Genomic DNA, 26556 nt, shown 5'->3' with positions numbered 1-26556 from the left:
GCTTATACCAGCATAGGAAGGGGAACAAGCTATAGTGGTATAAGGGCACGTCTTCACTACCCGCCGGATCGGCGGGTAGCAATCAATCTATTGAGGATCGACTTATCGTGTCTAGTGAAGACGCGATAAAATCGATCACTGATCGCTCTGCCGTCGACTCTGGAAATTCACCGCGGCAAGAGGCGGAAGCAGAGTCGACGGCGGAGCGGCAGCGGTCAACTTGCCGCCGTCCTCACAGCCAGGTAAGTCGACCTAAAATACGCAACTGCAGCTACGCTATTCACATAGCTGAAGTTGCGTATCTTAAGTCAACCCCCGCCCCGGGTAGTGTAGACCTAGCCTCAGGCACCTAGGGTGACCAGATAGCAAGTGTGAAAAACAGGACAAATTTTTGGGAGGAGACAAGGAAGCTATAGTTATGTATAAAGACAAAGCCCTTAGTATCAGGGTGGTGCTGATAATATCAGGACATCTGGTCACCCTAAAGGCACCTTTCCACCCATGAAACTGCACCTAGACTAGTACAACCCCTAGTGTAAACATCTCAGTACAAAGTCACGCCCCTAACCAACACAGCAACACCGGCACCAGAACGGTCATCGCCCAGGCCTAGGAGCCGGTACCCGAGGGCAAGTCACCGTTAAAGGCTCCCTGCCCACTTGTAGCCTAGCTTGGGGCACCAGCCGGGCCCCTCCCAGTGTCTGGGGCTGCGCCCGCCGCCGCCTCCCAGCCTGGAGCAGAGCGGGCTCCCTCCCCGCGCTGTGACAGCCCCGCAGGACCCGGGGCCCCGCTGGCGGGACGTGCACATGAAGGCGACACGGGGACGGAGCAGGCTGGGGGCCGTTTCGCGGCTCTCGCTGGGACACCAGCCTGCCCCAGACACTAGCGGGCTACGCCGCCGCGGGAACCGCCCGGGGGGGGGGGGTCCGACGGGAAGAGGCACCTCCGGGCCCACCCCCTCCCCCGGGGTCAGGCTGCGGCGGCCCCACCGGGCGGTACCTTGAGCACGGGAGTGAGGTACTCGGCCACCTCCAGCGCCTTCCCCTTCACCGTGTTGATGACGTTCTGCATCCTGCCGGCGCGCGCGGGGGTCCCTAACGCCCACAGCCCCGCTCGCGCCACAAGCCTTCAGCAGCGCCCACCGCCAACCAGAGTCACATGACCTGTTCTCCCCCACGCACGTGATACAGAAGTCTAGAGAGGGCAAAGCTCCGCTCACAGCTTTATGCTTGCTCGGCAGATTGCCGGCTAGAGCCCAGAACGCGCATGCGCACGTGAAGGGCCAGTTCCCTGCGCGCACGCGTAGAATGAGGGGCCGGATAATGCACGGGGAAGAGATCACATGACTGTATGGAGCGCTCCCTAACACGTGACTAATCGGCAAGGGGCGTGCGCGAGCGGTGATGCTGGATGGGGGAGCCGCTGCCGCCTGGTGAGCTGGGGGGGCGGAGTCTGGGAGCTGTCAGGGCGCGTGTCGCTCGCTGCCCCGCGCCGAGGGGCCCGCGATGCGGCGTCGTGGTGGCGGCGGGGCCGGCGCGGAAGCCCGGGGAGCGGCGCTCTCTGAGGCGGGGCTGCCTCGGCCTGGGAGCGAGCGCGGGGCCCGCATCAGCCCCGAGCAACGCCGCTGCCCGGAGCGGGACCCGGCGCGGCTGCCCTGGCCCGGGTCTCACGCGGGAAGCGTCTCTGGCTTCGGGCCGCGGCGATCTGCGCCGGCGGCATGTCGGGGCATCCCGTGCCCAGCGCGCCCCTCTCTAGCACCAGCCTGGGTATTTACTGCTCCCCGTCAGAGGCGGCCCCGTGCGGGTGGCCGTGCTGCCGGCGGCCTCTCCCGTCTGTACTGCAGCAGGGCGGCCCCCGGGAGCAGCTTTCTAGGATAAACACCGGGCCGGGCAGCTGCACATGCCACGTCTTTGTGCCTACGGTTTCTGGGCACCTGCAGCCTCTTCTGTACTGACACTTGATTCAGCCCATCGGTCTCCAGGCAATTTGCCAGCTTGGCTCTCAGGGCATGTCTGCGCTAGAAAATTAGGTCGATTTTACAGAAGTTAATCTTTAGAAAACGAGTTTATACAGTTGATCGTGTATGTACCCACTAAGCACTGTAGGTCGGCAGAGTGCGTCTTCAATACTGTGACTAGCATCGACTCGTAGAGTGATGCACTGTGGGTAGCTATCCCACAGTCCCCGCTGCCCATTGGAATGCTGGGTTAAGCTCTCAGTGCCTGATGGGGCAAAAACATTGTCACGGGTGGTTTTGGGTACATGTTGTCAGTCTTCCCTCCCTCTCTCCTTGAAAGCAACGGCAAACAATCGTTCCGCACCTTTTTTCCTGGGTTACCCATGCAGATGCCATAACAAGGCAAGCATGGAGCCCACTCAGCTCAGCACTGCTGTTGTGAGTGTTGTAAACACCTCCCGCATTATTCTGCAGTATGTGCAGAACTTGGCTAGGAGCTGCCAGCACGAGGATGATTGTGAGGAGGACATGGACGCAGACGTTCCTGAATGCATAGGATGTGGCAGTTGGGATATCATGACGGCAGTGGGGCTGGTTGATACAGTGGAACGCCGATTCTGGTCCCGGCAAACAAGCACAGACTGGTGGGACCACATATTGTTGCAGGTATGAGATGGTTCCCAGTGGCTGCGAAACTTTTGCATGTGTAAGGCCACTTTCATGGGACTATGTGAGTTGCTTTCCCCTGCCCTGAAGCGCAGGAATACCAAGATGAGACCTGCCCTCACGCTTGAGAAGCGAGTGGCGATAGTCCTGTGGAAGCTTGCAATGCCTGACTGCTACTGGTCAGTTGGGAATCAATTCGGAATGGACAAATCTACCATGGGGGCTGCTGTGATAAAGGTAGCCAAGGTAATCACTAACCTTCTGCTAGCAAGGGTAGTGAGTCTGGGAAATATGCAGGTCATACTGGATAGCTTTGCTGCAGTGGGGTTCCCTAACTCTGGTGGGGCGATAGATGGAACGCATATCCCTATCTTGGCACCGGACTACCTTGCCAACCAATACATAAACCGCGAGGGGTACTTCTCAATGGTGCTGCAAGCACTGGTGGATCACAAGGAACGTTTCACCAACATCAACGTGGGATGGTCGGCAAAGGTGCATGATGCTTGCATCTTTAGGAACTCCGAGCTATTCGAAAAGCTGCAAGGAGGGATTTACTTCCCAGACCAGAAAATTACCGTTGGGGATGTTGAAATGCCAATAGTTATCCTTGGGGACCCAGCCTACCCCTTGCTCCCATGGCTCATGAAGCCGTACACAGGCAGCCTGAACAGTAGTAAGGAGCAGTTCAGCTATAGGCTGGGCAAGTGCAGTTAAGTTCTTTGGACATTTAAAAGCCTGCTGGTGCTGTTTGCTGACTCGGTTAGACCTCAGTGCAACCAGCATTCCCATTGTTATTGCAGCTTGCTGTGTGCTCCATAATATCTGAGAGAGTAAGGGGGAAATGTTTATGGCAGTGTGGGAGGTTGAGGCAAATCACCTGGCAGCCAATTTTGAACAGTTAGACACGAGGGCGATTAGAAGAGCACAGCTAGGAGCACTGCGCATCAAGAGAGGCTTTGAAAAACAGTTTAATGACTGGCCAGGCTACGGTGTGACAGATGCAAAACCACCCCCTTTGTTGAATGTACTTCCCTGTAAGCCAATCTCTCTCCCCCTCCACCCCTCCGACCACAGCTGGCAAAGGAAATAAAGTCCCTATTGTTTTGAATCCGTGCATTCTTTATTTATTTTAAAAAAAGTGAGATCACTGACAAGGTAGCCCAGGTGCGGTGGAGGAGGTGGGAAGGACGAGGCCACATTGCTTATTGCAGCCACACTACAAATCAAAGCTGTTTGAATGACAGCATTCTGTTGCTTGGGCCGTCCTCTGGAGTGGAGTGGCTGGGTGACTGGAGCCTCCCCCTCCGCGTTCTTGGGCGTCTGGGTGAGGAGGATATGGAACTTGGCAAGGAGGGAAGGCGGTTATACAATGGATGCAGCGGCGGTCTGTGCTCTTGTTGCCTTTCCTGCAGCTCCACCAGACGTCTGATCATGTCTGTTTGCTCCCCCATTAGCCTCAGCATTTCCTCCTGCATGTTCTGATCATGCTCACTGAATGCTTTCCTGGCCTCCGCCACTGAATGCTTCCATGCATTCAGCTGTGCCCTATCAGTCCGAGAGGATTGCATGAGCTCAGAAAATACGTAATTGTGAGTGCATTTTTTTCGCCTTCTGATCTGCGATAACCTCAGGGATGGAGATGATAAGGGAACATTTGCACCTGCAGGGGGGGTAAAAAGGGAGAGTAAAATTTAAGAAGATACATTTCTGAGAACAAAATGGAGACTCTTTCATAGTGAATCAAACAATTCACAGCAGACAGCACGTGTACTTAAGGTACAAGGTCACATTTTGCCTTTTATAATGAGCGCCTGCTGGTATGGTGACACATCACACACGGCTGGGCAACAGAATTCAGTTTCCGGGCAGCCATGGTAAGCCAAAGGGTATGCAGGGTTGGCTTCTGCCTTCATAACATGTGAGAATGGTTTCAAACTGCAGCACCCTCCTTTTCCATAGCAAGCAATGCCAATTGCGTTTGCCATTTAAAAGGAGGGGCTGAGGTTTTGGGGTGGCTGTGCAGCACACCCCTCCCCCCACTGTGTGGCTATTCTCCAGGATGATCCATTTTAGCCAAGTGCAAACAGCCCAGCATGAATGCGGTCCTTTTACTGTTCACTTACAAAACTTCCCCTGTTTCAACCAGGTGACCATGAATGATATCACTCTCCTGAGGCTGTCACAGAAAGATAAAGATCGAATGTTGCATGAATGCGACCAAAACCCAGGGCCATTTGCTGCCATGCTTTGTGCTGCAATGATTCCAGACCACTTGCTACTGGCTTGGCATGGTAAAGTGTCCTACCGTGGAGGAAGAAATAAGGCAGCCCTGCCCAGAAACCTGCAAAGGCTTTCAGAATACATCCAGGAGAGCTTCATGGAGATGTCCCTGGAGGATTCCCCTCCATCTCCAGACATGTTAACAGACTTTTCCAGTAGCTGTACTGGCCATGAATGTATCCCAATTCTTCAGGGCAAATCAAACATTAAACACAATTGCTTTTAACCCCTGTAGTTTAGTTACAAATGTGCACTCACTAGAGGTGCTTTCTCCACCTTCAGGGTCTGGGATCTCGCCTTGGGAGAGTATTGGCTCCAGAGTGATGAAAAGTTTCTGGCTGCCGGGGAGAACGGATTCTCCCCTTGCCTGCTGCGCATTCTCCTCCTCCTTGACAAAATCCTCCTCCATGTTGCATGAGACTCCCCCCTTGCAGGTGTTCATGGACAGTGGTGGGGTACTGGTAGGCCCCCCCCCCCTAGAATGGCATGCAGCTGATCACAGAAGCGACGTGTGGGGCTCTGATCTGGAGCGTCTGTTTGCCTCCTTTGTCTTGTACTAGGCTTGCCTGAGCTCCTTAACTTTCACGTGGCACTGCTGTGTGTCCCTGGTGTAGCCTCTCTCCACCATGCCCTGTGCGATTTTGACATAGATATATTTGCATTTCTTCTTTTTGATCGGAGTTCTGCCTGCACAGATTCTTCTCCCCATACAGCAATCAGATCCAGTGTCTCCCGTTCGCTCCATGCTGGAGCTCGTTTGTGATTCTGGGGGGACTGCATGGTCACCTGTGCTGCTGAGCTCGCCATGCTGACCAAACAGGAAATGAAATTCTAATTTTCCCAGGGCTTTTCCTGTGTACCTGGCTAGCGCATCGGAGTTCAAAGTGCTATCCAGAGCGGTCACATTGGAGCACTCTGGGATAGCTCCTGGAGGCCAATACTGTCTAATTGCACAACACTGTGTCTGCACTACCCCAAATTCGACCCAAGAAGGTTGATTTTAGCGCTACTCCCCTCGTCGGGGAGGAGTACAGCAGTCGATTTTAAGAGCCCTTTAGGGCAACGGAAGGGGTTGGTTGTGTAGCCGCATTGCTTATAAAATTGACCTAAAGTGGCTAAATTCGACCTAATCTCGTAGTATAGACCAGCCCTTAGTGAAACAAAGTTTGGGGCTTCTCCTGCTCTTTGTCTTAGCAGCACCAATAAGAAATAGGAGCGGGTTTCTGATTGCATTCTTGTTTACTAATTTCAGTGCTTCAGGTAACTGAATTATAGTAAACATAAGTCTTGATGATGTTAATATATGCTGTTTAGTAAGACTGAGAGGTTTGTGTAGGGGTTTGGACTACTATCGTTGGACTCTATGGAAATGAATGAGATCCTGTTTCAGCACATGAGACATAGCAAATTGCCAACAGTAGAAACAAGATTGTTTTTTAAAATGTGAGACGTCATAAAAGAATAGATAGATACCAAGACTATGCCATTTGTTTAACCCCAGTAGTTATTCAGCATTGTACAAATACATCCTTCTCCCAGCATTGCTTTTTTGGGTCTTCCACTGGAGCATTCAGTGCATGTTGTGTATCTCTTTTGCTGCTGCTCAGAGATTTTTCCAAAGCAGCAATAGAATGAAACTATGGTAGGGCTCCAGAAAGCAATAAAATCGTGTGCTTAGATATCTGTTATCAGTGTCTGAAAATACGTGTACAAGATATTTTCGTTTTGTTGTCCAAAGGGCATTGACAGCCAGACAGCAGAATGGAGACCACGTGCTGCAGCCCATCTCTATGGTGCTCCAAGTCAGCCTTGTACACATTCCTGCTAGGAGGAGCATTTGTTACCTTGGGTTCAAGTCGTATTCTCCTGATGAAGTATTCCGCCAATGAAGGTAAGGTTGGATGTTTAATATAAAATGTATTACCTGCAGAAATTAGTTTTCTACTTGGGGTAAGACAATGTAGATGCTGAGATTAAACCACTCTATTGCAAATATATTTACTAGGTTTGATGTCCCATTCGAGCAGTGTGTTTATCCTTGCCTTTCACCTGCAGGTTTGTTAGGAGCATAAATGTTTTAATACAGAATCTGTTTCTGGGGGAGCAGTGTGGTCTAGCGAAGTGTTTCTCAAATGCGGCCACCAGGGGCTTTTCTTGCGGCCACAGCCTCCTGGGCGGTGATTTGGGATGAGAGGGGGCAGGGCAGGCGCAAAGCAGCAGCCCCTCCCCAGGGGCCACCAGGAGTGGTTGGGACCTGCCTCCCTCCAAAGAGAGACAAGCTGGAGGAACAGGCAGCCAATGAGTTCCCCACCTTCCCAGGGAGAGTGGGATCGGGCTTTAGCCCTCGGGTGGCAGGCTTTAGCCACGGGGCTTCGGGCTCTGTCCCCTGGGCGTGTGGTTTTGGGCTCCATTCCCTGGCTGCGTGGTGATGGGCTCTGACCCTAAGCTCATCCTCCACCCCCATCACCTCTGCCCCCCGCTGCCTCTCCCAGTGCCCCATCACCCCTGGCCCCTGCTGCCTCTGTACCTACCTCCCCATCCAAGGCTTAATTTGTCCCAGGGCTTGCTTGCCGGGGCTGAGTAAGTCTGTTGTGAAAAGTGATATTGTATGTTTGTTAATATCACTTTTCACAGCACACTTAGTAGCTAGCAAGTCTAAAAAAAAAAAGGCAACCAAAAAAAGCAACAGAAACAATAAGAAAAATGACAAGAACATTCAAAACACCTTATTTGTGTTTCTATTCTGTTTAGGTCCAAAAAGAATAGAAACAACTGTACACCATTTTTATTATTGAGTCTATAAAAAGAAAACACCCCACATAGATAGATTGCAATGATTTGGACATGTACCTTTGCATATTTATTTGTTTTTCCTAAAGTTAATTAAGTATTTTAGGAAAAATTTTCACCAACTCTTGCTGGTGGCCGCACTCTGAGGCCACCAAAAAAATTGTTATGAGAACCCCTGATCTAGTGGATAGAGCACTGGACTCAGGAGACCTGGATTCTATTCCTCATTCTGCCACTGATCTGCTGGGTAACCTTGGGCAAGTCTGTGCTTCTGTTTCCCCATCTGTAAAATGGGGGTATGGCACCTCTTTCATTTAAAGCACTTTCAGATCTACTGATGACAAGAGTGATATAAGACTTAGTTGTTGTTGTTATTGTGCATTGGAATCTGTCAGCAAAGAGAGTTTTTTCTATGCTGAAAACCTTTTATTTAGCCCTGATGTGCCTGATATTGGAAGGTGCTATGCCCTCAACTCCCACAGAAGTCAGTCTTTCATGATCAGGCCTTTTGTTACTATATAGTATTGTGGCTGCCAATTTTAGTAAAAACTGATAGAATATGTGTGAAACAGATTTGAAATACTTACAATAATTCTGGCTAACAATGAAAGGTCCTAATCCTTGAAGAAGGGTTAGCCAACTTAACAACCTCAAACTTGTAAAATTGTCAGTTTTGTTTTGTGTGAGCAAAAAAAAAAAAAAAAAAGCTCAAATTTAATTAAATTGGAAAAGTATGATTTTTCATCTTTCAGTAGCACTCTATAATGGCTGAACTAATTATACTCAACCTTTACTGAAGAATTCAAACTTATGAGCTTGAAACTAAGCATGGAAAACTTCAGCCTGGAAAGTGAAATGTTCAAGAAGTTGTGTGCCATTGAAAATATGGATTATTTATAATTAAAGTCATGAACATAACCTTAACTTACAAAGTGTGCGTTGTTTATGGAACCTGGCCCAAACTTCTTAATGGATGTGTTTAAGCGATTATCATGGAATTGTTGTGCTCTTTCTGTTGCTCTAAATGTGATTGGAAAAGTTGGATGAGTAAGAATGTTTATTTGCTATAATAATTTTGCTGAATTTCACAGATAACAAATACGATTACCTTCCTGCAACTGTGAATGTGTGCTCAGAGCTAGTTAAACTGGTGCTATGTATGACAGTGGCACTCTGGATAACAACAAAAGGTAAGTTCATATGGCTAAAAATCTGTTAGGAAATGTTCACCTTATACTTTAAATTCCTCTGCTTTTGTATGATGGATTCTTGCCATGCTGTATTAGGAGGAGAACATCACCAGACAGACATTTAAATTGTTTTATTTAACTAAAACAACTTTATGTATTCTGGATTCTTTTCTTCAACAGCAAACATATTTTTACAAAACAAGCATATGAATTTTTGAATTTAGTTAAACATTCAAGTTTTTTAAAATCAGGTTTGTTTTTGTTAAAATTATTTTTAACTAAAATAGATAAATATTTAAAAAAACAACAAAAAAATTAAATAGACTATGTCAGTAAGGTCAACATGAGAAACATAAAATATTGGCTTATGCAGTAAACTCAGTCGTCTTCACCTTAATTTTCCTGTTTGTTCATAATCTGGAAAAGAAAAACAAGCTTTCCTGCTTTTTCAGGTCTCAAACGATTTCTCAATTTGGAATGAATTAGTCCAAAAGAAGAAAATATTCTTTCTACACCAGCAGAAGAAGCTACTGCTGTTAAAAGTGAGATTATCACTTCAACAGTCTCTGAATCCAAGTGGTTAAGTGACTTCCACCAGTTCACTGGTGTGACTTTCTTTAAAACATCATCAGCCAACATATATTTCTTGAACGGTTCTTATTCCCAAACTGGGTCTCTTTTATGGCCTGCTGCCATTATAGGTTTTTCCCTTCTAGTGAGAGAATGGTATGGTAGATCTCAAATCAATGAAGGCTACACTCAGAAAGACCTCAAGACTTTTGGAATATGCTGCTCAAACAATTTCACTTTCGTTTCTACTGCCTGTCCCTCCCTTCTCACATTTATCTCCAGACTTCTCCTTGTCCAGATCTTTTAGAGAGAGGTAAGGGATTGACTCTGCGTACACAAATTTGCAGAGGGACAATAGGTCTGTTATTTCTCACTTCTATGTATTTATTTATTTATTTAAAAACATTTTTGCTGTTAACAAGCATATCTCTGGAGACACAAATCCACAGTTTGAGAACTGCAAAACTAAGCATCTCTGATGCTATCTTCTAGACTGAGCACTGAGTCCAATTGGGTAGATAGAAAGATTAGCCCCTTGAACCACATAAGATTGGGTCCCTAATCCATGAACTATTGGAACTCATTTACAAAACTTTTCTTAAACATTACATGAATGTATTGTGTCATACTATAGAATTAGAATTTATAATCCCTATTCCATGATGAGATATCTGTGAGCTATAATGTTTCTTAATTAAAACTCTTTAGATAAGTTTTTTTCCCCTCAAAAAGCATTTAATAAAAAAAAATACGATTTTTTTTTTAAATCATTGATTTTTATCCACCCTGATCTGTACACCCCGACAGGCAGTCAACTCAAGTGAAAAGCACCATCATACTGTAGTGAAGGGTTTTTGTGTATGGACAGGACTAGAGCTAGGGGCAACACTCAAGTTATAACTTGAGTTAACTCTGAAGTGAAGACAAGCCCTGGGTCTGTGATCTCTTCAGATCTTATAAGCTAAGCCAGGGTCAGGCTTGGTTACCTAATGCTGTAAAAAGTGCTGATGGCGACTCTTATGGTTCTCGGGATACCCAGGACTGAGAGTCATCTTATTACCCTCTGCCTCCAGCATGAGGGAGTCTTGCCTGTGCCTTGCTGGGCATCAGCTCCCTAACACCAGCCTGTCAGCCACTGAAGCACTCTCCTCTGAGCTATGCCAGTCCTGTCTTTACCTTTCAGATTAACAGTAGGTGCATCCTGGTCCCTGAATCCCTTCAAGAGTTCCCCTGTGATATCCAGCCCGACACTAGCTACTGTCAGAAATCCCAGATCCGCTGCCCCCAAAGGCACAGTGTACTGCAGTTTACTAGTTTTACCTTAAATCCTCTCCTCTATATAATGCACAGCACTTATGAGCACTTAAAAGAAGATTAAGAAAGAATAGATGTTCCACTGGAAATGAGAGAGTGGTGGAAACAAATGGTTAAAATACAAAGCAAAATCCTAAAGGATGAACCTGGGTCTATGTTCATTAATAATTACCTTTCCTATCTAAAAAAGTAGGTCCCCCCCCCCACTCACCCCCCAAAAATGTACAGTCTGTGGCAGATCTGGCTGGCTTCACAGACCAGGATCCAATTTTTCATGAGAACATTCCTGCGCCTCAAGATGTTTCCTCCTCAGTGTAAGTATATAGAGTATCTCTCCATGCTCTGTTTTGTACTGAAACAATCTTTTGTCTCTATTCATAGGCAGGGTAATTCTCTGTCTGTTGTAGTGTTTCTTTTTTACCTCCAAGTGGTTTCGATAGTTTGCAGTTGCCTCCGATGGTTTTCCATTGAAAATCTTGAGAAGGGAGCAAGGCTAGACAATTGAGCCTTCATCACTGTCTAACCAGGACAGGGGGTGACATCTCCTTCCTGTTTGAATGAGCCATCACAGAGATACATTATCCCCTGGTGACTTACTTCTGCTCCAAGTCCATAAAGCATACTTTCAGTATAACTACATTGTTCCTTAAATATTGCCCATACATGCATCTTGCAATGGTTATGAATCTTGACAAGTTACAAGCTTTCCATAGATACCTTATATATTACTATTTATGGATCATTATCCTGCAAAACATGTTTGCTGTAGTGAGTTTGTCAGGTCTGAGGTGAGTTGTTTGCAAAGAACAGGGGACCCTTTGCCAAGCAGCCTCTGTGTCTCAGCGATTCAGTAGGCTATACTCTTCCTTCTGAGCTGGTGCTGATTCAATGTCCCAGCACAGTGCATGCTGCTTGGGGTACCTTTTTTTTTTTTTTCAGATGAGACATCAGTTTCTGATCAGTTGTGGTCATTAAAGATTTTATGGTGATCTGCCTGAATTTCATTTTAGGTAACTATATTCTGTCTAGCAAAATTCTCCCTGTAGTTTGTTAGATACAGTATTCTTCAACCTTAGAAAGAAGGGAGTGGTCCTGTGGTTCAAGTGTAGAATTGGAAACAAGAATTTCTTGTTCTGCTCCTTGGCTCCATCACTGTATACTTTGAACAAATCCCTTAACTACTTTGTTCTCCGGTTTTTCCAGTGTAAGTTTTGTAAGGCTTGTTTAATGTTTATAAAGCACTTGGAGAGACTCGTAGGAAAGGCACAAGAGAATAGTATATTTTTGTTGATTGTAGTTCCTTCTTTTCCACCCAACCTCTCTGTAGCTTCTTCATAAAGTGAAAAAGATCAGTGGTTAACCTCACCATTTCATAAAGCAAAATAGTAGAAGACTGATACTTTTGTACAGGAGAGAACGACAACCTTGTGGGACTTCAACCATTTTGTAATAGAGACTGAAAAGGAACTTGAGTGAAATACTGGTTTCCACAAATGTTAATGAAAAAGCCAAGTTCAGGTAGATCATAAATACAGTGCACAGCCCGTGTTTTCAAAAACAAACTAAACTGGATATTATTTTTTCCACGCATGACTGTAGCACCCAACAAGGTATTGTATGAAAGGGGTAGATAAAACTGGCCTGTCTTCCAAAATAGGTTGATTTCCTAACTGTAGTAGGTTGACCTTTTCCCTCGTAATCAACTATGTATCAAAATATATATAACAATCAGTTCCTTTTTTTAACCAGAAGCCACTGTGACATGTCTGCTACATGTATTTACTTGAAGGTTCACACATGAAAGAGTTGGGCTATCAGCCTGGACAGTGTAGTTGGTATGTCACTACCAACCAGCATCAGCTGAGTAGAATTTCCAGCTTCCCAGTCACAGAAGATGAGGATGACACATGCCAGTGCCTTGTGCATGTGTGTCCTTTGCCATGTGCTCAGCAAATAAATGCTGTTTTTTAAAGTTCACGTTTAAAGGAGTAAAGTCTTTATGGGCAAGTATCCACGCTGATGATGATCTAGAGGTGGAAAGACATATTAGGTCATCCAATCCATCTCCCTGATGGTGAAGGTTTTCTACCTACTGCATGTTACTATACATACAACATGATGGGGGGCTAATTTAGCTACAACCAATCAGGAAAGAGATCTTGGAGTCATCCTGTATAGTTCTCTGAAGACGACCACGCAGTGTGCAGTGGCAGTCAAAAAAGCAAACAGGATGTTAGGAATCATTAAAAAAGTCTCCATCTTATTCGCTATCCCTATCTTATTGCCCTTATATAAATCCATGGTATGCCCACATCTTGAATACTACATACAGATGTGGTGGTCTCATGTCAAAAAAGATATACTGGCATTAGAAAAGGTTCAGAGAAGGGCAACTAAAATGATCAGGGGTCTGGAACAGGAGAGATTAAAGAGGCTCAGACTTTTCAGCTTGGAAAAGAGGAGACTAAGGGGGAATATGATAGAGGTATATAAAATGAGTGGTGTGGAGAAAGTGAATAAGGAAAAGTTATTTACTTGTTCCCATAATATAAGAACTAGGGGCCACCAAATGAAATTAATGGGCAGCAGGTTTAAAACAAATAAAAGGACATTCCTCTTCACACAGCGCACAGTCAACGTGTGGAACTCCTTGCCTGAGGAGGTTGTGAAGGCTAGGACTATAACAAGGTTTAAAAGAGAACTAGATAAATTCATGGAGGTTAAGTCCATTAATGGCTATTAGCCAGGATGGGTAAGGAATGGTGTCGCTAGCCCCTGTTTGTCAGAGGGTGGAGATGGATGGCAGGAGAGAGATCACTTAATCATTACCTGTTAGGTTCACTCCCTCTGGGACACCTGGCATTGGCCACTGTCGGTAGGCAGGATACTGGGCTGGATGGACCTTTGGTCTGACCCAGTATGGCCATTCTTATGTATGTTCTTATGTTTGATACTGCTGTTTTGCTCCTTCAGTATATTTCCTGGACAGAGCACCTGTCATTCCAAAGTGCTTTACAAACTTTTACTAAGCAATTTAATTCTTTGCTTTGGGAATAAAGTGTAGTCAGATCGAGGAGAAGAAATGACGCACACCTGCATTCAAAGACTATTGATTGAGAATGCTAAGGGTACATTTATCTTCCAAACTTTCTCCCCTCAAATTTAATATAGTTTGAAGGGAAGCTGAAACTAGTCAGCCCATTCCCACCTAAATTTCCCCCTTCACCTTCTTCCCCTTTCCTTATCCTTTTGAGCCTTTAAACACATCTTTCTTCCTATTCCTCTCATCCGCATCCTCACTGCTATTCACATTTAATATTACATTATGTTTTAAGACACACATCCCCTGAACATTTAAGCACATGTAATTATTATTCTTTTTTTATTTGTATTACCGTAGCACATAGGCACCCCCGTCATGGACCAGGATCCCAGCATGCTAGGTTCTATAAAAACCTAGAACAAAAAAGTGATCCCTGCCACAAAGAGCTTACAAACCATGTGTAATCGTGCATCTTCTCCCCTTGCTCACCTTCTGTTTTGCCTGGTCTTATGTCATGTCTTCATTTAGATTGTAAACTCTGAGAACAGGGACTGTCTTTTTGTCTGTAAAATGCTACTGTACTTTGGGTGCTACATATGCAGGTCTCTTACATCTAGGCTATTGTTTCAAATCTAGGCATGCTCAGTAGTCAGCAAAAGTAATTTCTATCTGACTGTCATTCTTTAGGCATCAATAATGAAGGGTGGTCTTATCCTAGTTCCTACTGAGTATTGTGCAAAAGGACCACCAGCCTTGTTGATGGTCTCTCTGCTGAGGCAGAAGACCAAATGACCGTTGAGATTGAACGCCTCTCCTTAGAGGTTGTTGCTTTAGGTTCTTGGTTAAGGCAGATTGACGAGAGTATGGGGAAGCTAGCCTCTGCTTGTGTTGTATCTCCTGTGGATTAATGGAAGACTAAGGTCTCCAGGGCTGTCATTCTGACACCATTCATCAAATGCTACATTTGCTTTAAAACAAACCAAAAAAAGCAATTGCTGTCCTGTCAAATGGGGATTAAAACACACTTCCATTAACATGGAAAGTCTTTTACACAGATTTTTATCATTCTAATCAAGTTCATTTTACTGACTGATTTTTTTTTTTCCTTTTCTTTTAGAGGGACGTTCATATAGTGACTTTGGATGCACCTCATGGAGGGAGTTTTATAGCTACATGAAGTGGTCAGTTCCGGCCTTTCTGTACTTTTTGGATAACCTGATTGTTTTCTATGTATTGTCCTACCTCCAACCAGTAAGTATACACAGACCAAATAAAATAGCATTGAAATGATGCAAGTCTCTCTCTTGTTGGAGGTTTGCTAGTTGGGGTTTCATGGTCCTGCAGTTGATCTGTCTAAGGCTGCCCTGTACACAAGGACTGTTTCTATTAATCCCTTCCATCCACCTGCCCATCAGATCCTGTTTTGTAGCTTCCAGTTGAGAGAGAATCTTTCTGAATTATCTACTTCCTTTCTGATTTAGAGGTAGCGTTGAATGGCTTCAAAGTGATGCAAGTGATGGTCCTTCCTTCTCCTTTCTTGAGCTCAGCATATCTGTTTGATTTGAAGGGGGGATTTTGAGTCCCATCCCCTATACAGCTCCTACCATTAATGTCTTTATATGAATGACTTCATTCAGTCACTTTTGTATTTTGCTTTCTTCTATTTTGCATCGATACCATTATGATCAAACCCCAAAAATGAGAGGAAGAGGAGGTGGAAAGAGTGTTGGATGCTGATTTTTTTTGCATTTAATTACCTCCCGTACCTGAGCTAGTATCCAGTGTGACTGACATTTGCTGCTTTTATTCACAGAACCTGGAATCAATCTACAAATGTTCAGAAAAATTGTGATCTTCATTTTAAGCCTGGGATGATTTTTTTTTTTTGGTTCAAGTTTTATTAGTGTTGACTATAAAATAACAGGGAATTCTCAATATATTTATCATGACACTAGAGAAACTATAGTTAAACTCAATCTAAACCTTTATTTTCACTCTCAGGCTATCTCAAAAAATTGTCCTTTAAGGCTCAAATTTCTGGCATGGACAGCTGTAGTCAACAGGACTGTTGCTTTTGCCTGGTTTGCAAACATCTGGTTTTAGGGGAAAAAAGGTCTGGGTGATTTAAAATAACATATGCACTGCTTTAGTAACTTTTGAAAGGTGAGCACAGATATAATGCCCTGAATAATTACAGAATCTAATGTTTGAAAGATTACGTCTACATGCAGTCATTTTCTTAAATAAGCAACTTGGCTTTTGGTTGAGGGGATCTTTTATAAAGATCATACAGCAAGCTTGTACACACACTAGTAATTTGTATTTCTTCCCTTAGAGCGAACGCTGTTCAAAACCCTCCATTTCCATTATATAATTTTTTCTTTAACTTTCGATCTGGTATATTTCATAGAGGTTTATTAAAATTGTAGTGCTATAATGGTAAAACAAGAATGAATAATAACATTTCCGATATTTAAGTGCATCCTGGGCTGAATAAATTCTGGAAGGCATGATAAGCTGCAATTGAAGAGACAGTAGCTAGTTGCATGAAAGAAGATGCATGTAAGCCTTGTCTCATGTGATTTTAAAAACTAAGTAGGTATGGGTCTTACTAGTACTTGAATGAGTGACTGCCTGAAATACCGAGGGCTCTATGCTTGGAGCAGTGGCTGTTCTTAATTATTTAATGTGACTTGTAAATATGATTTCATTAGGGTTACCATATTTCAGCAAGCAAAAAAGAGGACGGGAGGAGCCCCGCCCCTGCCCCTCCCACTTCCTGCCCCCCCAGAACCCCCAACCCTCCCCCCGTTCCTTGTCCCCTGACTGCCCCCTCCTGGGACCCCTGCCCCTAACTGCCCCCCAGGACTCCACTCCCTATCTAAGCCTCCCTGCCTCTTGTCCCCTGACTGCCCCAACCCTTATCCACACCCCCACCCCCAGACAGACCCCTGGGACTCCCATGCCCCATCCAACCACTCCCCACCCCCTGACAGCCCCCCCCGAACTCCCAACCCATCTAAACCCCTCTGCTCCCTGTCCCCTGACTGCTCCGATCCCTCTCCGCACTCCTGCCCCCTGACAGCCCCCCCCCCGAACTCCCAGCTCCCCACCCCCCTGCTCCTTGTCCTCTGACTGCCCCTTCCTGGGACCCCTGCTCCTAACTGCCCTCCAGAACCCCACCCCTAAGCCTCCCTGTTCCTTGTCCCCTAACTGCCCCCTCCTAAGACCCCCCCCAACTGCCCCCCAGGACCCTACCCCCTACCTGTACCCTGACTGCCCAAAACTTTCTCCACCCCCCCCCAAAAGCCCCCCCCCCCGTTTCTTGACTGCCCCCTCCAGAACCTTCCTGCCCCCGGTCCCCCTTACCCTGCTGCTCAGAACAGGGTGTTGGGCTCTGTGCGAGCCGAGCCAGACACGTGGCTGAGCTCCCCAGCACAACAAAACCCGGTCCCTGGCCCTGCACAGTGCTGCCGGACCGGGTTGCAGGAGAGGCCAACTCAGAATGCAGGGCGGCTCCGGCTCCTCTACAGCTGCTCAGGAGTCCAGCCCGGGATTTTTCTGCAGCCCTCCCAGCCGCTCACTCTGCCGGGGGAGGGGGAAATCCCGGACATTGTGAGTGCTTTACAAATTCCCCCCGGACGCTATTTTTAGCGCGAAAAGGAGGACATGTCCGGGTAAATCCGGACGAATGGTAACCCTAATTTCATGTTCTGTTATCTGATGTGTTGCGTAGTGGTCTCTGGTAGATTTGGCTCCGATTCCTGCCCTGTTGTCTTGTTCCTTGGGACATCTGTAAATAAATACTGGAAAACAATATCCAGTAGATATTGCACCATAGGCTGTTGGAGACAGGACATAATAAAAATTTTGGTTTGTACTTTGATTGATGACCACAAAGCAAAAACAAAAATGTAAATGGAGCGTATGTTTCAATTTTGTATCCGTCCCTGTATCTGCTAGTCCATCTCTTGAAGAACCTCCTCTGTCAGTTCTGGATTCACTTATCTAGTCAAATATTTTTCTTACTTTTAAAAGTAGAACTAAGGAAATTTTATGCTTAATGGTCTAGTAACAGTTTTAAAAATGAGACTTTAATTTCACAAGTCAAGAAAATCAGAGGAAACTTTAACTGACCTCTTGTGTGTATTCATTGCACTTAGCATCTTTGATTAAATGGGAACACAGTACTGGAAAATGTGACCTGCTACTTGACAAATAATACACTGGATTATAATAGAAAGGAACTGCCCCTTTTACTGGTTAACGCAAGACAACATTAATGCAAAGTTAGGGTTGTGAATTTAAAGACATAAGTCATGAAGGTCAGAATATACGCACAACATGGAAATTATTTATATAAATATTTGATTAAAATCTATTGTGTAACGAAGAGATCTTTCTTCATAAAGGTCTACTGCAGGGAGAGACTCAAGGTAAGTTAAACCCAGATTTCTGTGTTTGTCGCTCTTTGTTAAACAGGCTGAGAGATAAGGAGAGGTATATGACAGAAAAATATTTTTTTAAAATACTTTTTAACCTCTGTTTCTGTTCGGGATTCATTAGCGTTGCACCAGAAAAACATTGTTCTGGGACATAAGATACTACAAGTCTCATATGGCCACTGGCTCCTGTGGTGCCAATGATGTACTATAAATGATGCATTCTCAGATGTCTTCAATGATCCCTTGACCTGGTTGATGAGGGCAGTAATTCAGTTTTGAATTTTGCTTGGCAGTTCATGTTTAAAGACTAGGGTCATGGCATGTCAGACATATTAATGGGAACCCACTACTTCCTAGCTAAGTCAGCCTGGAATGACTTTGAGGACATGGTTAAGATTATAGAAAATCCCCGTGGGAACCTGAATTGAGAATCTTCTGACTCTTAAGACTTTTTAAAGTGTGGTTCTGCTCTGAAAAATGCCATTGTTTATGAAGTATCCAAATCAAATTTGTTCCCATTTCCCAAATAAAACAGTGTTGTTGTTTTAATTAATGCTGCTGCAAGCTTGCCCTGGGTTCTTGCCTTCCATTCATTATCACAAATAATGAAGATTTTGCAGACCAAATTCTTCCTTCAGTTACACCTGTGCAGACCCGTTGTCTTCAAATTATGCTCTGTTACATCTGTGCAACAGCATTAGGCTAAATCTACACTACGCGGCTTTTAGCGACACTAAACATTTGTCTTTTGGGAGAGGTGTTTTTTTTGTTTGTTTTTAACACTTCTGAAAGACAAAAGTTTTGCTGTTCAGATGCCAGTGTAGACAAAGCCTTAGTCTTGTAATTGATAGCTAGTTGATAATTCTGTTGATGAGTAAGCCAGAATAGACTCCAGGAGCTGTATTGGTTATGCACAGCTAGCCAGAGTAAAAAATAGCAGGCACTCCACTTTTTTTTTTCTTTCAGTAAAATCTGTAGATCTGACTCTGATACTCACAGAAAATAGGATTAGGAAGGAGCCATTTTTACACAGTCACTTTCCAGAGTAGAACTGTGATTTATACATCTGTTTTCATGTGCACTGTTGAGATTGTAATAATGCTCAAATGTCAGAGTACAAACAGCAAAAAAAAATCTGAACGTACGCCACAATTGAAATGACTAAATATTCTATGTATTAAAATTCTAACTCATGGCTGTAAAAGAAATTTATTGGCCCAAAGTTCTTGATCTAGCGCTCACTGAAGTCAGTGGAAGTTTTTCCAACTCTGTTTAGCCCAGGGTGAAATCTGCCCCATTGCAGAAAACCCTAGCAAGATTCTATGCACCACTTAAGCCATTAATGTGGAACTGGCATTTAGGATCTTGTGTGGTTCCTCCTTGCAAGAGTGAATTTCGCCCCGAGTGAAAGGTCTGTCCCAATATGATCACTTTTTGCTGTGGGGTCTTCTGATAGATGAACACTGTGAGCTGATTTTTTTGTTGGTCAGATTCTGTCTGGATTGTAATTTTTCCCCTGTCCTCTTTTTCTAGGCCATGGCTGTATTATTCTCAAATTTTATCATTATAACAACTGCGCTCCTATTCAGGATAGTGCTAAAGTAAGTAGCTATGAAAGCAAATAAAACATTGGGGAAGTTATGTGGATTCTTTCTCTCCACATGAGGGCTATAGTATTTTGAATACTCTGTATTTTCTGTAGTCTTTGGCATACAAGCGTGAATAATGGCTAAGTGGTTTAACTTTACTGTAGGTATGAAATACTTAGCTTAATTGGAACCACAAGTTTAAATTTCAGCTTATTTGTCTCAGTCCTTCATTCTTCTGTAATGGATAAATAGAATCATTATTGTAATGTTGTCTCCATTGTGAGTCGTGCAGGAGCTCCTCATAGGCAGCTGGGGGAGGCACTTGAGCACACTGCCTCTTTTGGTGTCTGAGATGAAGCTCTAGGGAAATCCTCACCCCATTGAAATTAATGGGAATTTTATCTGCTCAATGGAGCTGAGATTTCCCGCTCTCTCTCTGGGTTTGCCTGTGGTGTGGAGGTTTCTCCGTGCCACGTGTCATTTGTTTTCAAAATGCTGAACACCTGTCCCTGTACTCTAAAGGTTTGGGGTTTTTTGTCTCCACGCAGACGGCAGCTCTCCTGGGTGCAGTGGGCATCTCTACTGATTTTGTTCCTGTCCATCATAGCCCTGACTGCAGGGACCGGAAGCCATCAGCACAGCTTGGCCACACACGGGTTTCATCATGACATGTTTTTCAGCTCATCTAATCGCTGCCTTCAGTACACCAGGCCGGAGGAAGAGTGCTGGGGAGGAGACAACTGTACGGAAACAGGGTTCTTTCCCAGCTTCAAGTGGAATGTCACTGCTACCACTGCAGGAGCATTGAAACCTCTCCGCCTCGGCTTGGGCCATCTGCTGATAATAGTGCAGTGTTTCATCTCTGCTTTGGCCAACATCTATAATGAAAAGATCCTGAAGGAAGGGGACCAGCTCAATGAAAGTATATTTGTGCAGAACAGCAAGCTATACGTCTTCGGGGTGCTGTTCAATGGGCTGATGCTGGGCCTGCGCTCTGAGAACCGTTGGCAGATAGAGTACTGTGGCTTCTTTTATGGCCACAATGTGTTCTCTGTAGCTCTCATTTTTGTCACTGCCTTCCTGGGGCTGTCCGTGGCCTTCATTCTGAAGTTCCGAGACAACATGTTCCACGTCCTGACTGCACAGATCACCACTGTGATCATCACCATTGTGTCCATTGTCATCTTTGACTTCAAGCCTTCTCTGGACTTCTTCTTGGAAGCACCTGTGGTGCTTCTTTCCATATTTATCTACAATGCCAGCAAACATCAAGGCCTGGAATATGCCACTCAGCAGGAGAGGAACAAACTCCTTGGTGAGATCTGGGAGCGATCCAGCGGGGTAAGGCTTTGAAATGCTTGTGTCTCTGGTTGACTCCCTTTCTCAAAGACTGTTTACCCAGTTGACCATTCAGAGTTCACTACACGTGTGGCTGGACTCATAATTCAACCAAATTGTCACTTTCATTTAAATGACACAAGATCAATCTCGGTCTTGTAAATAAATCTTTGTTTTAGCTCCATACTTCTATGTGTAGCTTCCTCTTGTTTCCTGATGCCTGGCTGAAGCTTTACCTCTCTGCTCTGACCTCAGGTGATCCTTCAGCCATCTTGGCTTGAACATTCTTTTAGCATTTGTAGCCAAATGCCCCATCAAACCCAAATATCCCAGCATTCTACTGGGGAACTGATTATAAACAAAGAAAATTGACTAGTCTATTTTCACAGCCCAGGTTCAGCTAAATGCAGAAAGTAAACATACAGCATAAATGGAGGAAAATAAAGTAGATATTTAAAAATTTTTCAGCTTTAACAGTCTAAGATGTTTTAAGAAATTCAGGTAAGATTTTTTTTTTTTTTTTTTTTTTTAAAGAAATGCAGGTAAGGATGTTTTTAATGTAAGATTTTCAACAGGTAGTTGCCTCTTCCTCATGAATCAGTTCCTCCAGCCTCCTGCTATAATTTGTGCTCTTCTATGAACGAAGATCCAGATGCTTAAAATCTAGGAAAATCTTTGTGGGGAAGGGGCTTGCTCCCAGACCTCACATTCAGGTGAACTGAGAAATAAGTCTGCAGTATTTATAGTATATTTATGGTCTGTGAGCAGCAGAGGGCACTGTCTGCATTTAGTCCTGGGAAACTTCATTTATCCCAGAAAGAGGAGGGTCGATGTTTCCTTGGAATTCTGCACAGTGCTATTGTAGAGTGATATTTAACAGTAAATAACACATATAGTCACACATTTGTAAAATCAGTCACTGCATGTTTCAGCAGATGTAATTAATTAGCTACAGTACAAGTTACTCAGCACCTATGTATTTCCCAACATAGGAAGGGACACATCTATTAATTGAATACAGTGCAATTGGTAAGATTTCAGGAAGGACACCATGGAAAAATGGTAAATATTTAGCTATAAAAAATATCTAGGGACTGTCCTTCAGGAACAGCTATATGTGTTGTATCTTAAACAAGGATCTTAGTGTCCCAGGACAAAAGCTTTTAAGTACAGGTCCTTGATTTTGCAGTTGTCACTGGACTGCTGCAGGGTAAGTATTACTAACAAGAAGAAAATTTGCTAATGCTGTTACTATCTTCTTCCCCTCCATTTTTCGGCTCCTGTAGGATGGAGAGGAACTTGAGAGACTGACCAAAGCAAACAGTGACATTGATACAGATGAAGATGCCTTCTAGCATGAGCTTGTGCAACTGAGTGCTGGGTATTCTCCAAGAGAACAGTGTTGGTATCTTTTTAAACTATGGGATAGTCTTTTTTCTAAGTGCAACAGTTAAAACTGTTTGGATGGTTTTGTGATTCCAGAGGATGTGTATTGTGTTTTTAAGTTGTGCAAATAAAACACCGCTCCAAGATCAGAATAGGGTGTGTCCAGGTTTGGGGCTGGGATGTCCGATGAGAAAAAATGAGTAAAGCCCATTGGATTTCAGAAGTTGACAAGGAAAACTAGAGAATTATCAGTTCGAGCCTTGTATATTAAGGGTTTTTTTCTCTTCTCACACTAGTGTAAATCAGCAGTTAATTCCAGTGCAGTCAATGATAAACTGATAATAAAAGTTGTATATGAGAGAGGTTTGGCCCTAGCTTAATGATTTGGGTCACATGGGTGCTGTATTATGTATAGTAATCCAGAACACTCAGTGTCCTCAATTGCACGTGTTTGTATATCATACACTAGTGTTGTATAGGGGTAATAATATTTCTCACTGGTGAAGGGCCTGATCCTGTAAACCTCAGATCCATGATCCTGATTCAGTTGAGAATAGTCCCATTGAATGGGCCCCTAACATTTGTAAAGTTCTTTAAAGATATGAAGTGTTATATAAGTGCTAGGTATTCTTATTTCCAGGGCTACATGTTCATTGGTATCGTGCACCCCTCTGCAATTTGATTAAGGGATGATTCCACAGCTGCAGAATGAGTTTCCTCATTTCTGCAGTGATTTGCAGGCACTGCTGCTCCTATGTGTCCTGTGGAACATTACACCCAATTATAAATAAATTATAAATAAATAAATATAAATTCTGTTTGTTTGGTAACGTGATTAGTGTTGCACAGTGGCAGAGAAGCTTTCCTGATATTCAGAATACAAGCTTTTAAATAAACAGAGGGTTCATATACTTTCCTTTGGGGAAGTAATTTCATTCTTACTCTACCTGGAATTGCAGTTTGCCCATCACAAGACATCAGGGATTTTCATTCTAGTTCACTATAAAAGTAGTTACCTTATGTCCAAATTCACTGTAAGTGCATTTCACCATATCTGTAAATACAGTGTTTTAAATCTAAAAAGATAAACTTGATCCCAAATTTAGGTTTTTGTAAAAACAAGCTTAAAAAAAAACAACCCTAAGAAATATTTCTGTAGTATTAAAAAAATCAGATTAATGGGTTCTGTTTAGACCAACATTTTTCTGCATTGTTTGCAGCCCAGATGCTACAAAACTGCGCTAGTGTGTGGGGTGGTCTAGATCAGTGGTCTCCAAACTTTTTAGATCACGCACCCCTATCAGTAAAAAAATTTTGACCACACACCCCCTGAAAAAGCCACTCGGACTCCCGCCTGAGCTGACGAAGCAAAAAAAAAAAAAAGGCTCCTCCTGCCGCGCACCCCCAAAGATCTTCTTGCGGACCCCACTTTGGAGACCACTGGTCTAGATAATACATAGTCATGTCTCAGTGTAGGGGCTGGACTAGATGACCTATCGAGTTCCCTTCCAATCCAAAGTCTGTTCAGTTTTGAAAAATGATCTGTTTTATTCCATGCAGCATGGTCTGGCGGTCTCAGCAACTCCCGAGTCTAATTTCTTCCACTGCTTCAGTTAGCCACCTTGCCTCAGCCATTTCAGCTTCCTGAATGAGTTTCCCCATTTGTAATATAGATATAATACTGTTACCTACCTCACAAGTGTGTTCTGAGGATTAATTATTGAATGTTTGTGCAGCACTTTGAACAGTAAAAAACTATACAAACACTTCAATGTGTTTAGTAATCTAAGCTATTACTAAGAAGATAAGAACACTTGTGTTTTGGTTTTTAAATAGAAGGCCAGATTCACTCATATGTTTCAGCTGCTTTTTGACACTGGCCATACAAAGCACCTGTAAACCCAGCTTAATCAGAGAGCCCCTTTGAATTTGGCTCATCCTTTTTTTTTTTTTTTTTTAACCTGACAGTGTCTTCTCAAACATACCATTTGGGTTAGGGATGTATTCCCTATTACAGGTGCAGCTCTTGAATGTGTGGTTTGACCGTGGTCCAGATTCTGACTTTACCCCAGTTTTATGCCAGGATAACTATTGGCTTGTGTAGAATTCCTCCTTATGTATGCTGGTATAACTGAGAACAGAATAAGGCCTGTTGATTTCAGCAACTCACCCTTATATTGCATTCTGTGTGAGACTCTGCTGCTTTCATATGTACTGGTGCCTATGGTATATGACAGCTTTGTAAATAGGTGTTGTTTTACATGTAATTTATTATGCCTAATTGTGACACAAGCCTGAATAAATTAAAGTTCATTATGAAATGATTGCATCATAAGTTATTTCTGGTGTGTGGTGTATTCATGGTTTCATAGAGGGGGCAGCAAACTAGAGATACAATATTCCTTTTCTCTCCATTGCCACTAGAGCTATTAAATAAAAACAGCAACACAGTGTATTCTCAACAACCCTAGAACATTTGACAGTTGCAGCATATGAGAGAGAGTGCAGTACATAATGACATTTGGTTGTTTCTGTAAGGTAAGCAATTTAAGTATAATCTCTTAGCTATGTAGGGTTTCTCTACACTGGTAGCATTTTATACCTACTGTGCACTGGTATATATAATTATGCAAGATGCTGGGTAAAGTGAGTTGAAAGTGGCTGCTGGGTGATGAAATGCTGCTAGAAGAACATCTGGGGATGGGAAATGGGGTCCATATAGTTCAGGTAAACTTGAAAGAAGAGGAAAAAAAATAGAAGAAATGTAGTCAAACTAGTAGGGAAAAGAAGCTATAATTTTTTCCCTTCTAGGAAGTATCTTTCATAGTGGAAACAACCACTGGATAATTCCTCACAAAACTATTTCTTAAAGGGTTATTTAATGATCCATGCTCCATTGTTAAGCTATGCCAGAGTGTGCAGCAGCAGCTCTTTGCAGAACATGATATTAAAATACTATGTCAGGGATCAGCAACCTTTGGCACGCGGCCCATCAGGGAAATCCGCTGGCGGGCCAGGACCATTTGTTTACCTGCAGCGTCCGCTGGTTTGACCAATCGCAGCTCCCACTGGCCATGGTTCACCATTCCAAGCCAATGGAGGCTGTGGGAAGCGGTGGCCAGAACATCCCTCGGCCCACGCTGCTTCCCACAGCCCCCATTGGCCTGGAACGGCGAACCGCAGCCAGTGGGAGCTGCAATCGGCCAAACCCGCAGATGCTGCAGGTAAACAAACAGTCCCAGCCCGCCAGCGGATTTCCCTGATGGACCGCCTGCCAAAGGTTGCCGATCCCTGCACTATGTGATTTAATTTTTAACCAATCGGGATGCTTTCGTTATTGACCAATTATGTTATCAACTTGCACTAAGGTATTAACTTATCTACTGTGATAAGTTTTGGTTTTTTTTAATTTTTTTATATATGTATTAAAAAAAAAAGTCCCTTGTGTTTAACTGTGAATAATACTACAGTAAATGGAAACAATGAAGTCACACTACTGTGACTCTTTTGGGTAATGTTGATGGCTAATTTGGCTCCTGAACCACTGAGGTCTGAGTATCACTGATTTATACTATTCTTGGGTGTTGAAGGAACTTAGTTTTCACAGAGACTAAACTCTGGGCCAAATTTGAGTTGACAGCATCCTATAAATACCACACCCCTTCTCTTTTCTGAAGTTAGACTGACAGTCCACCCACTTCAACTTTGCTTAATACACCCCAAACTCCTGATGAGACAGCCACCGCAATTCACAGCTGGGGCTGAGCCCAGTACACAAACACACACCTGGGACTCCCAGCCCCACACTACTTCACAACTCCAAAACAGGTGCCCAGATGCACCTCTCCATTTTCAAGCTAGAAATTCAGAGCAAGGCAAACAGGCTTTACAGGGAAACTGCAGCTCCCAGTGCAGGCAGCTGGCTCTGGGTCCCCACGTGTGCTGCTGCAGAGTTTCTCAGTGGGCTGAAGGAAATCCTGCCTTT

The 26556-nt window shown here is 44.1% G+C and overlaps 2 protein-coding genes across 7 annotated transcripts in view; one reads left to right on the top strand and one right to left on the bottom strand.

Moving 5' to 3' along the window:
* Window positions 1-1175, bottom strand: part of ATG3 (autophagy related 3) — a 36496-nt gene extending 35321 nt beyond the window's left edge. The window contains exon 1 of the mRNA XM_054044290.1: window positions 1000-1175. Within this exon, the coding sequence (XP_053900265.1) occupies window positions 1000-1071 (72 nt within the window). The 5' untranslated portion in view covers window positions 1072-1175. The remainder of the gene's footprint in view (window positions 1-999) is intronic.
* Window positions 1176-1355: 180 nt separating this feature from the next.
* SLC35A5 (solute carrier family 35 member A5) lies at window positions 1356-24896 on the top strand. Of its 6 annotated transcripts, XM_054044243.1 has the most exons (8): window positions 1362-1432; window positions 2432-2623; window positions 6645-6797; window positions 8788-8886; window positions 14931-15064; window positions 19792-19859; window positions 20396-21188; window positions 22472-24896. In XM_054044243.1, exons 3-8 carry the CDS (start codon window positions 6668-6670, stop codon window positions 22538-22540), a joined length of 1293 nt encoding a protein of 430 aa, XP_053900218.1. In that variant the 5' UTR covers window positions 1362-1432; window positions 2432-2623; window positions 6645-6667; the 3' UTR covers window positions 22541-24896. The 6 variants fall into 6 exon arrangements, with proteins under 6 accessions (XP_053900227.1, XP_053900218.1, XP_053900209.1 ...); XM_054044252.1 differs by lacking the exon at window positions 2432-2623 and having other exon boundaries at window positions 1356-1432; XM_054044234.1 differs by lacking the exon at window positions 1362-1432 and having other exon boundaries at window positions 1600-2623.
* The last annotated feature ends 1660 nt before the right edge of the window (window positions 24897-26556 follow it).

The sequence above is a fragment of the Malaclemys terrapin genome, chromosome 1, assembly GCF_027887155.1.
Source record: "Malaclemys terrapin pileata isolate rMalTer1 chromosome 1, rMalTer1.hap1, whole genome shotgun sequence".
Lineage (NCBI taxonomy): Eukaryota > Metazoa > Chordata > Testudines > Emydidae > Malaclemys > Malaclemys terrapin.
Note: the sequence above shows the minus strand (reverse complement) of the source record. Positions and strands in the feature narration are given on the sequence as shown.

Excerpts from the sequence above, each read along its gene's own strand:
- SLC35A5 (XM_054044252.1), top strand. The coding sequence starts at position 6,668 with ATGGAGACCACGTGCTGCAGCCCATCTCTATGGTGCTCCAAGTCAGCC. Across the intron at positions 6,798-8,787 it reads GAAGTATTCCGCCAATGAAG|ATAACAAATACGATTACCTT; the intron begins GTAAGGTTGGAT and ends TGAATTTCACAG. Across the intron at positions 15,065-19,791 it reads TATTGTCCTACCTCCAACCA|GCCATGGCTGTATTATTCTC; the intron begins GTAAGTATACAC and ends CTCTTTTTCTAG.